Consider the following 12,398-nt stretch of genomic DNA (forward strand, 5'->3'; position numbering starts at 1 on the left):
TTTTTTTTTTTTTTACATTATATTGACAAGCTAAATGTGTTGTATATTGTAACAACTACTGTATGTGCATGCACACATGGTGGGAAATTTAATTACATTTTTTAAATATTTGAACACGATAAAGCTGACACACTTTAAAATACTATAAGGATAATGATAGAGATTTTGTAGAGATTTAAATAGATACAAATAAGATAAGATTACTGGCATAGGAGAAAAAAAGTCAACTTTATCTTTAAGTCAATAAACCTCAGAATAAGACTTAAGAGGCCCTTTCATACTGGTCTTATGGAATATTTAAGTAAAAGCGGGAGAACAGTTTTACTCCATTGGCCTTTACATAGTGGCCCAAGCAAGAGGAAAAAATCCTACAAACGTGTGTCCTTCCATACAAGAAACCGGAATTCCAGGAACTTGACGTGAAGGGATGAGCGTGTGTAAGCGTGCACGCGAATGAGAGGCACACGCTGATGTGTGGAGAAGTGGACCGGGAACATTTGAACAGTGAAAGTAGACAAATTCATGATATTGGTGACTATAGTCGACACACGTACAACATCATCAGAAAGTTGTTCAATCTTCACAATTTTGACTTGTTACAGGATGGAGCGATGGCTCGTACATACACAACCAGTCTCTCCTTTTTTATGCCTTTATGTCTACCTCTGGAGCTGGAAAAAAAGAGATGATCAGATTTCATGCATTTGCGGATAGCGGGTCTTACAAATGAGGAGAGGCTCCTTCAGAAGAGACAGCTGGATTCCTCTTAAATAATCCTCTTACATCAAGAACTTTAAACTATTCATTACTTTTTCTGAATTTTTAGTGCCATCTTGACAAGATATAATTACCTCTTTCAGAAAAGCTGAGTAGCCTGCCAGTGTTTCCACGACTGGTATTACCCTCAATGCCCTGCATGCAAAATAAAATCCCCAATAGCATATCAAGCCTACAGTATCATAAGACTTACAAAATTAGAAGAAAAAGAATGAACAATTTTGACTCTCAGGAAAGCATGCTAGGCCAAAGTGTGGAGAACCACATACCTAATGTCAAGCATAGTGGTGGAAGTATTATGGTTTTTTGCCTCAGGGACATGTGTTATCGATGCAAAAGAAGTTGAACTGGATGTGCATTATATAACTTGCTAATGGGTATACTGTAAAAGGAGAAAATGTTAAAAGTTCATACAAAAAATAAATCAATATTTTGAACAAAAAAGGTCATTTCAGCAAACTGATGTATAACTTTTGGATTAGTCTGCAAAATATCTAGAAGAATATACCATCTGAGACCAAAAGTGGAACCCCTCTGACCTTTTCCACAAAGAAAGATTAAATCTGTTGATATAGATTCAAATGACTGAAAATGCTAATCTTCCCTGCGGTGCGTTTCAGGTTTATCATCTCTCTTTAGGGTCTGTCTTGAAGTGAACTGAATTCTTGGTTTATCTAAATGCTGTAAAGGTTACAATTTCTATAAATTATTCGTGACTTTTAATGTCTTAATGTGAACCACTGTTTCCATTGTCCATTGTGCTTTTCCATGTATGTGTTTATTTCTCAACACTAATAGATGCAGGCAGGAGTTTCAACCAACACCACATAAAATTCCCTTTGGTAACTCAGGCTGTTTTTAGTTCTCATAAACTTCCTTCTGCAACATATAAACAAGAACAGACACACACGGAGAGAGACACACAAGTGCCACACCCCTCTAAGATTCAGTTGTCACTATTGGGATGGGGCATGTCCAGGTTTGTCTCTGCACGTCTGGAAGTTCATAAACAAAGCCTGCTTCTACCATGGTTTTGATTTGCTTTCCCTTATGTGCCTCCAACCCTGCTGTCAGATCGCTCCCACGCTGCTTCACCCAGTGGCAAACAACATTCCTCTATTCTGCCCCAAGCTGCCCCAGGCTCAGCAAACCGTTAACCGTCTACACACGCAGGTCTCATTTCTCAATGTTGATGGTGTAGTATGATGGTTTTTAGATTGATCCGGCAAAATTGCTGTCCCATTCAACCACAACATCTGGTCCACCTGGTACTAAAGTTACCTTAATACAATCTCGGATTAAAAAAGAAAGATCACACCATGCCAATATATACAAAAACTTTACCACGATACAAAGAAACTCAATCTCCCATTACTTCCATGGGGAATAAGAGTAGCATCTTAGTGCTGATAATAATGCACTCAGTTATTTAATCATAATTCATTCTGCCATTATATGTAAAAGTAGAGCCTTTGTCAATTTGTTGGTCATTCAAGGGTGTGTTAATACAATGCCAAAGTAAAGTAAAGACATCAGTAGTGATCTTACAGAAGGAACTGTTCCTGCCCAGCAATAAGGGAGATATTCTAAGTCCTTTAGCTTTAATAAACTATTTGGAGTCCATCATTTTGTAATGAGAACAATTATTCACAAGTGGAAAACGTTCATTTGCCAGTCATTTTCCAAGGACAGTATCTAATCTCTCCAGGAGTGGATATCCCAGCAAGTGTATCCCATATGTTGGTTTGAGCTTGATTTACAAGCCTGGGCACAGATTTGGGCACAGATTTGACTACCAACTCTCTTGTAAAACACTGTGTTTTAGTGTCAAATTGGAAGCCATCTGTATAAAAAGAAATATGCAAAAGTATGAATTTGATCTCAATCACAACAGCAAATCAACAACAGAATTTGGCTGAAAATAAAAGGAATCAAGATGGTGTTATGGTCCAGTCCAAAGGCGTTACCAACTGAGATTTCCCCCTTTTGCCAGCCACAGTGCCTATATGCAGAGCCACTTTCCAGAAAAACGTGAATTAGATCACTTGTTTTTTCTGCCACCTGAGGTAGATAGAAAGGGAGACCAGTTGTGTATGTAAGGGCCATCCCCCTGTTCTGTAACCGTGTGAGAATTTCACAACTTTATGATTGTGTTGTACAGTACACATGTGCTGACCACAGTCATAAGCCCAGAGCTGCACTTCACTCCGGGGACGAGTAGCGCTCGTAGTTAAAACCCGCTCACAAATGAAAGAGCAGCTGGTGAGGAAGAACCAGACACCTTCCAGCTGGAGGAGTTGAAGCGTTTTTATTAACTGTAGCCTACTGATGCTGTACATGCAGCTGAGTCTGTCTAGTTACATCCAGTATAGTTACATGCATACATGCGTTTCACGCACATTACACTGAATCACACTTTGGTTCCGGGAATGGTGGTTTCGTGTATGTAAGGACACACGGTTGTGGTATTTCTCTCTCTTTCTTGGGCCAGTATGTAAAGGCCAATGGAGTAAAATTGGTCACCCACTTTTACGGAAATGTCACGGAAGGCCAGTATGTACTGTAAGCGCCTAAAGTCTCGACGTGAACCTGATTGCTGAAATGCTACAGTGAGACTTTAAGAAGGAAGCATTGATGAATACCTGCAAACCACAATGGACTGAGTCGATGTTATAAAGATCCGTAAGGCTGAAAACAACATACAGAACATACACTTGTTGGCTGCTAAAGTTGGTTTAAAGATAAGTAATGCAGTTACATGGTATACTATATGGTATAAGTTTTTTTACACATTGTTTTTGAATTTAGGCTTTGGACTTTTGGGCTTGATAAATAAGTAGTAAAACTGTAAAATGTCATGTGTTGCTTTTCATGTGAGGTTGTATTTAGCTAATTACTAGATCTGGTGGATCAAACTCTTTTTATTATGTCCCAGTGTGTAAGCACTTTGTTACAAGGCCACATACTTTAAAATCAAACATCCTTTGCATCTTACTGGATCTGAATTCTTATTTGACCCTACTGTATTTAGATATACCTTATACTTATATTTTCTTACATTCCCATTTGAGTACACATTTACATTACTGTAATAGTTTTAAAAGATAAAGAAATGGGTGCACATGAATTCAGAGAAAGGGAGTCTATCAAAAATGTAAAGTATTTAAAAAAAAGTAATTTGATGGTATATATGTTTAAACAAAGACATATACTGTACATATGATTTCTATACATATATCTGTACCTAGAGTTCATTCAAATATTTAATATTCTGGATATATCACCAATATCTAATGCCGTCCACTCTTCATCTATATATGAATCAATAAAGTTCCAGTTCCAGTGTTAAAAATGTCTGAAAAACGAGGAATAACTTTAGTAAATTCTCTATTTCATGGTTAAAGACTGGTGAGTTTATATAGAGCTACAAGTGAAAAGATACAATACTTGAATTAAGTGAAGGTGTAAAAACAGCTACCTGATTCTGTTCAGAGATAAGTGTGTCTCCAGAGCGAACTATTACACATTATGTTCCAGTTGGATGATTCCAAGTCACCTTTAACGCTGATGGAGGTTACTTCAGGCATAAATTGTGCTTACTGCAGCAACAAACCCAGCATGCCTCCCACATGTATCAATCAGCTGATGCCACTCTGACTCAGAACCAAATGCTGCTCTGCAAGGTTCTTTTTTATGTATGTATGTGTACCATTCTTATTTTTTTTCATCACTTTTCATTTTTATGCTACAGTTTAGAAAAAGGCCAAGAGAAAGGAAACAAACATAAAAGGTGGTTGTCATCCATCCTGGGAACCAGCTAGACTTTGAGGTTATCTGCTTCTCCCAGCTTCTAAACCCACAACCTTTCAACCCTCTCTGACTCACCTAATCAGATGATTTTCTGTTCAAGGGATGAGATCATCTCAACAAAACATGAAGTCCTGGGGTTACTTTTGTTCAAAGCACCCAACTCTCCCCTTTACCCACTCCCTGACTGCAGACATCGCTCCTGTTGTTGTGGAGCAAAAGGGGAAGCAGCAGTTTGGATGACTGTGTCAAATTTTTCACTGTATTACCTCATAGTTATTCTTGATTGCCTCTGTTTCACTTCCCTGTCTGTCTTGTGTCTCTTTGTCCTGCAGACCCAGAAAGGGCAGCCACTGTGCGATCTGGTCTGTGACCTTGCATTGCTGATGTATTGTCTGCTAAAACTTGTCCATTCCATCTGCTTTCTGAAGTCTAAAAAGCTTGCATTCATATTTGGGTAGATCTTAGAATCAAAGTTGTAAAATAAAGCTTTAGTGCATAACAGTAGCAGGCTAAACGCTGATATTTGATTGTTGATCTTTGAACTGGTCATCAAGCTGAACGTACTGTTTCTTTCTCCGTTTGGGACAGTGGTACATACCAGTCACCACAGGCTTTGAATACAAAGATCAAAGGGCCTTTGTTTCAACAGAAAAGTGACACCAGCACATACAGGCTTTATCTCAGTGTGTTTGTGTCATCACCACCTCTGTCTTATTGGCCTCAGATTTAAGGAGATGTACATGTTCCTTTCATTAGAATACAGTTGAACAATTTGGTAGGGTTTCCCAATCATGGAACAGATACCTGACGTTATTAGGTAATCACACAGTAATGTGTGATATGCTCACATGAATTGCCTGTAAAAGCCAACTCATTCAAACTTTGTTCCTTTGTAAAGTTGGATAGCTGTGGGAAAAAAGACATCTGAGAAACTAGGAAAGAGGCCAAGTCCGAAAGGGTAAAGGTAGCTACACATGGGCAGCAATAAAATCAGAGAGCCTTTAGCAAAAAAAGAAAGAAAAACAACAGATTAATCTGAACAGAATTTAAACCAAATGTAACCAGTAACTGAATATCAAATGACTTATACTTGTTGTTCAGGATTTATACCATATTTGGGGTTTGGCATCCTGTTTTTGTGTATTTTCATTTGTGATGTGCAGCCCCAGGAAAAACAATCTTGAAGTGAGTAAAAAAAAGAGTTATGGTTGGTTACTGAACAAACAGCTGCAGTTTAACAAGCTGTCAACATCTTTCCAAATTGCAACATCCTGTAATTTTCTTGGAAATTGCGTTAGCATAGAGAAGAGGTTGTTTTAGTTTAGTGGCCTCACGCATCACTGGGCCATTTACTTGCTGTAATTCCTCTTTTGTACAGTGGACCTGCTGCACTTTAGTTGCCCACACGCCTGAACGTGCCCATCTTGTTGTGTAGACATCTTGTTTGTTCTTCAGATGGCTACTAGATATTTACAGCAGTTCCTGAACTCCTGATAACTCGTGCATCAACCTGTAAATTTGTGTATTGACAACTTGACTGAAGTTATTACAATTCAAATAAAAGTCATCTACAAGCTGAAAATGCATCATAATTTGTAACAATGAATTAAAAAAGGACCCCTGAAGGGGATTTTTATAGATGATGTTAATCATGAGATTAGTAACTTAATATAACTTAATTAATATACCCATATTTATATATATATATATATATATATATATATATATATATATATATATATATATATATATATATATATATATATATATATATATATATATATATATATATATATATATATATATCACCGGTAACTTCCTGTAGATCTGAGGTCCGCTAAAACTGTCAGCTCCTTTAAATCAGGCCTAAAAACTTACTCTTTACTGAAGCGTATTCCTAAATTAAATACTTACCTGCTGTACTCTACTGCCCTTATTTTTAACAACTTTTATTATTTTACCTCTTTTCTTATCGTTTATTTGGTATTTCAGCATAATCTTAAATTAAATACTCTGAAAACCGAGAATGAGATGTGTACCTGCGATACTCTACTGCCCTTAGTTTTCAGCAACTTGTGCTTTTTATTATTTTACCTTCTTTTCTCATAATTTGATCTCATTTTATTTGTTATTTACAGTTAAATTGTGTCTTGCCGCTTTTAATGTCGATGTAAAGCACTTAACTTGCCTTGCCTTGCTTTGTCTTTTTTGCGGGGGGGGGGGGGGGGGGGGCAAAATAATGGAGAAACTATTAATCATCACGTTGATGGGTAAACTTTCACCCAGTTTTCTCTCGTGTCAGCCAGAGAGCCTCTCATCTGCTCCAGCAGTGACCGCTGAGAGTCGGTTCCTGCATTGACAGGATCCTGCAGACAAATCATCATCCCCGCGTGAACGCGCGTGGCTGCGCGCTCCCGCCCCCCCGGAGCAGCGGCAGCCTCTCCCGGGACTATAAAAGCCCTCAGTCACCGTCCTGGGAGCACGGAGGAAGCTCAACCTCTCAGGTGAGTGATCGAGCTCTCTGTCAGCTCTAACACATTACTAATAAATGTTGTTGCTATTTGTAAATGCTCTATTTTTGCACTGATATTCAAAGAAAATCTTTGTGATTTCTCAAGAGAACACCTTCCCTATGATGCTGTAAAACAATAGGAAGTTTTTTGTTGGAATGTTCAATGTTTTGAGTTATCCTTGTGTATTTTACAGGTGTATCTCGTCTAACAACAATGAAGGCTGTAGTGCTGATCTTCGCTCTGGCAGTCATCGCCGGTAAGTGTCCTGCTGCTTAAACTCAAGCATCTTGTTTAATTTGACATGTCTCATTTATCCTTGCTTTCCTCGTGTGCTCCGTGAAGGCTGCAACGCCCGTGCTGTGCGCCAGGCAGATGCCACCTTCACCGGCCTGGAGAAGAGTGTCGATAGGTTCTGGCAGTATGTCTCTGAGCTGAACCAGCAAGCTGATGGCGTCGTGGAGAACCTCAAGGCCTCCCAGCTCAGCAGGGAGCTTGAGTAAGCAGACCTTTTTTTCCTTCCTTTCTAATCCTCCTCTGTGTCCTTCTGAATCCTGCTAACCTGTTCTCTTATTTGTGATGCATTTTTTTCCTTTCTTTGTTTCTGCTTCTAGTACTCTGATCAGTGACACTATGGCAGAGGTGGCAACATACAGACAGGAGGTCGAGACCAAGCTGGCCCCCTACACCTCAACCTCCGCTAGCCAGCTGACTGAGGACTTGCAGCTCCTGGGCAACAAACTGCAGAAAGACATGATTGATGCGAAGGAGCGCAGCAACGAGTATCTGACCGAGCTCAAGACCATGATGGAGCAGAACGCTGACGACGTCCACCAACGCATCACCACTTACAGTAACAAGCTGAGGAAGCGCCTGACCAAGGACACCGAGGAGATGAGAGAGTAAGGCCAGAACATGACTTTCCATTTTTTTTTTTTTTGTTTTCAAAACAGTAAAAACTAAATCACTCTTGTCCTTATTTCATTTGAAGCACTGTGGCCACATACCTGGGTGAGCTTCAGTCTCGCACCTCGCAAAACCTGGAGGGTGTGAAGGAGCAGGTTGAGCCCTTCGTCCAGCAGGCCAGTGACTCCACCAACAAGAAGCTGAGCGAGATCTCCTCACTCCTGGAGACCCAGGCTGAAACCTTCAAGACCCAGCTGGAGTCCAGCATGAAGGAGCTGAGCACCTCCATGGACGGCAAGTTGGAGGAGATCACAGAGCTGATCTCCCCGTACGCCGCCAAGATCCGCGAACATTTGGAGAACATCATGGACAAGGTTAAGGAGACAACCGCTGCCTAAAGAAAGACTGAGGGTCTTTAAGGGTTTCAGATAGGTGGTGGGGTTAGGAGGAATGTGCAAGCCACTCATTTCTTTGTACCCTGATAAAGAAAGGAAAGGCAGGAGCAAGGTTACTGATCATGTACATTTCATGCTTTTAAGTTCGGGATATCATCTACTGCCTTGGTCAGAGAACAGAAGAACTGCAGTCATTAGCATTTCCTTTTTACACAAACAGATGACAATTATTTGTAATATGCTTCACTGTTCTACGTATAACTGTTCTAGTACCGCCCTCCCAACTTTTCTACATTTTGCTGCTTTGTTTAAGCCTCAGACTGGAATTCTAGGCAAATGTATTAGTTACCGTTCATTTCAATAAATGCACTGAATGATGTTTATCAAGAAATATCTGCATCAATGCAACAATATCACTGTTACGTGATACTGAACCACTCAAGTGCCCTTTCTGTATTGTCTCTTGGTTGAAGTTGTACTTCAGAAAAAAGTGAAATAAAACCGACAGCTATACATTCGACAATCTGAGTAAAGTGGCCCGTCTATTCTCCACAAGTGATGCCTGCATTTCACATGGTTTGTGTCCACTGTGCTGCTCTGTGTAAGTGCACTGCCTTTGACTGCTATGTGCTGAGTGAATAAAGAAACTAGAAAAGATACCCTCCTTTTGCTGTTTGTGTCTTGTGAAACATCCAAGAATTATATATTATGATGGCTTCACAAAAGTTGGTGCTCTTAGTTTGACAAAAGCCCCACTTGTATTGCATGTACTTGTGCTTGTGCATCATTGAGGCTCATCGTCCCCTTTTGTATTATTTCAGTAACAAGAAAAGTTATGGAAAGCATAGAGACATTACACAACTTAATAAACAGTCAAAACACATGATTCGACTGTAACTATCAAATCCAGAAAGTCTGCAGCCTGGCCTTCCCTTCCTCCCTAAATATAACAGACATAAGAGTCAGCATAATTTAACTTTCTCTAAGTGCTTATTTTCTTCCTCACAGTATTTTTTTAGGTAGATGCTGGAATTTTTTGTAATGTTTGATGTTAGGTGCAAAATACCAACATCTGCACTTATACCAATAAACAGAACAGCGTGCGGAGAGTAAATTACACACAAAGCACAGTACAGTAATTGTGAAAAAACAGGTAATTCTGACCTTATGGAAGTAATGACTTATTTCATCATAACATTCCCTGACATTTCAGGTTCACCTTTTTCTCACGTTCTATCGACACTGCTGCTTAAATGCCTCAATCCATGGTCTTAGTTTATGCCTTTTGACTTTATTTTGGTCTCTGGCATTGTCAAGCTGTTGTCAACATGTAATGATGTCACCAGAGATTGGAATCTGTTCCACTGTATCACATCAGAATCAGCAGTGTGTTGCACATCCGAGTCCTGGTGCAAAGACTCCAGAGATCTGATCCAGACCCATATCTTCAGGCACATTATTGTGTAGTTGAACTTTGCCACGTGTTTGTGTTTATAGATGTACTGGTCTTTTGAAAACTGCACTGATTTATGTTTTCTGAAAGAAAGAAAAAAACGTCTTACATGAGTCTCTGAAAGTACTCCAAATGTTTATGGGAGTTTATGGGAGCAAGCTGCAGCACTAGTGATGTCCGGACTAGAGACATGATTGCAAAGGCTGATGGAATCATTTTAAAGCACGTTAATATCTGAATCTCTATTTAGAGGCTTGGCTTGGCTTGGTGGGCTCCATGTTCTCATTTTTATAATCAGATGAACATTCAGTGATTGTGTGATTCTCCTCCTTCAGGTTATCAGATTTTTTGTCCATCTCCAGTCATCTACTGAATCACTGGTGGGTATCCAGCTCCATCTCAGTATCACTCCCTCTACATTTTGAACATCATCAATGATATCAAAACATTGAAGTTAACATCTCTCCTTTCTGCTGGTATTCTCCCATTCTCGTTGGACACTGCAGTATTACTTTGACATCATATGACATCAATGAAAGTCTAACTTTAAACATGCATTTCACAAAATCATAGTATTTACACACTCTGGATTCTAATAATCTATCCAGATTGCAGACTTTATTCACGTTGCTGTTGATGTATTGAGTTTAATGAATCAAGTTTTGAAAAGTTCACATGTCTTATGGGTAGGCATATATACTGTATATATATATATATATATATATATATATATATATATATATATAAATATGGGTATATTAATTAAATTATATTAAATTACTAATCTGGGAACTCTTATGCCTCCCATAATTGTGAGGCATAAAGCACGAAAGGGTTTCTGTCTTTACATGTCCACTTCATGTGCTTCACAATGGACTTTTCCCTGCTTTACCTCACCTCTTGCCCCGTGTCAACAGGGATAAGCCTCAGCTTTATATACCCAGTACTTTCCCCGACTGCAACCCAAGGATTCATGGGTGTGGTTAAAAATAATCTCACATTTAAAACACAAAAGAGTTAACCTTTTGTTCCTCCTTCTACCTGTCTTCCACTCAGTGCTGGTTATTTACTTTCCTTTGACAGCCACCCCCATGTCCCTCATCCAAATGCTTCTCCAGTTCAGACTTGTTAAGATCTGCTTCCAGATTCCTTTCCCTTGATCCCAGCAGTTACTTGGGAACATGTTGTGCCACGGATTGATTCTTTCCTTACATTGGCACTGTACCATTTTAAATTTTATCTAAATTTTGTATGAACCATTAACAAAGGCTCAAATGTGTTTACACATTGAGGTCCATGGGTGTTTATGCATGTTTGTTTCTGGCTTGAGGAAACTTGTTGCATGCCATGCACCCTTTCTCTTAATTTCTCTGTTACTTGTTAATTGTGCCATTAACAAATAAGAACATTGAGTTGTCACATTTTAACATGCCTGCCAAGTCTTATAACTATACTGCTGGTTTTAGAGTTGCTGAATGTAACAGATGTAACAGCAAAATTAAGTTTTTCACCTGCTGTGTTTAAGTACTTTATGTCCGTCAAGCACAGCTGGGTTTTCCCTTTGAATTTCAGAGCGGGAACCAGTAGGGGACACCATTTGTTCCTTGTTCATCCTTTGTCCTCTGACCCCTCCACTTGAAACCAGACTGTGCAAAGTTGCAGCTGTGTTTTCTTTATTGGCAGATTACGTAAACCATAATTAAAATAAAAAAAAATAAAAAAAACAAATATACACATGAACTAGGCTCCAGGAACACATTTTCTGTGAAAGTTATCATTCGAGGTGCATACAGTTAAGTTACTTCTTCTTTTTATTTTGTAATATCTCACTTCCAAACAGCATTACAGTTATTGGGATGTGACAATTCTTGCAGAACGGTGAAAATCTTGAATCATATTCCAAATAAATCAGTACTTTGGATGTAAATTGAGGCCATGACAGCCTCAATTTAAAGCCAAAGTAAGCCCAGGAAACTCTGAACTGTATATCACTAGGAATTAGGTGTAAAAACCCTATGTAAAAGCTGTAATGTATTAAAAGAAATAAAAAGTGGTATTCAAAAGCACTTTGCTGAAGTAAGAACACGACATGTTGCACATAACAGACTTGTTTACCAATTCTTTTTGTGTTAAAGGGCACTGCATATAAAGCGAAAGCATGACTAACTCCATGACTGGGTGTTTTTCCTCTATGAAATTGCTTTTTACAGGAGCTGGTGTTTATTTCTTAAACAAGGCAGTGAAACTCTTACATCACACAGCCAGTTGTGGAGGAGGATTACTCATGGATGGAAAAACAGGAAAACCACAACTATCCTGCTAGTGCAGCACTTCTGCTCCGTCTGTTCCTATAGGGCAACTGTGCCGTGAGCGCTGCCCGGCAACAACTGTAAAACAAAAAAAAGAAAAATCCAGCAAATTAGCAGGTGCTAGCTAGCCCGTGACTGCTAGTAACCTCTTTCACAAACACTCCTGCAGAGATTTTACCTTTTTTTACAATCCAAACTCTTTTCTCCATCCTCTTCAGAGTTGGCACAAAGCACGAGT

General features: G+C 39.2%; 2 protein-coding genes across 2 annotated transcripts in view; one reads left to right on the forward strand and one right to left on the reverse strand.

Annotated features, from left to right (window-relative positions):
- The window catches only part of LOC133436703 (apolipoprotein A-IV-like), a 298,467-nt gene that overhangs the window by 5,659 nt on the left and 280,410 nt on the right, over nt 1–12,398 (reverse strand). The window lies entirely within an intron of this gene.
- apoeb (apolipoprotein Eb) lies at nt 7,020–9,057 on the forward strand. The gene is made up of 5 exons (XM_061717218.1): nt 7,020–7,091; nt 7,294–7,356; nt 7,443–7,596; nt 7,712–7,999; nt 8,089–9,057. Exons 2-5 carry the CDS (start codon nt 7,314–7,316, stop codon nt 8,399–8,401), a joined length of 798 nt encoding a protein of 265 aa, XP_061573202.1. The 5' UTR covers nt 7,020–7,091; nt 7,294–7,313; the 3' UTR covers nt 8,402–9,057.

This window comes from Cololabis saira, chromosome 3 (assembly GCF_033807715.1).
Source record: "Cololabis saira isolate AMF1-May2022 chromosome 3, fColSai1.1, whole genome shotgun sequence".
NCBI lineage: Eukaryota > Metazoa > Chordata > Actinopteri > Beloniformes > Belonidae > Cololabis > Cololabis saira.

Bases quoted from the DNA above. Each gene is read 5' to 3' on its own strand.
- apoeb (XM_061717218.1), top strand. From the start codon at position 7,314: ATGAAGGCTGTAGTGCTGATCTTCGCTCTGGCAGTCATCGCCG. The intron at 7,597-7,711 runs GTAAGCAGACCT...TTCTGCTTCTAG, and splicing joins CAGCTCAGCAGGGAGCTTGA to TACTCTGATCAGTGACACTA. The intron at 8,000-8,088 runs GTAAGGCCAGAA...TTTCATTTGAAG, and splicing joins GACACCGAGGAGATGAGAGA to CACTGTGGCCACATACCTGG.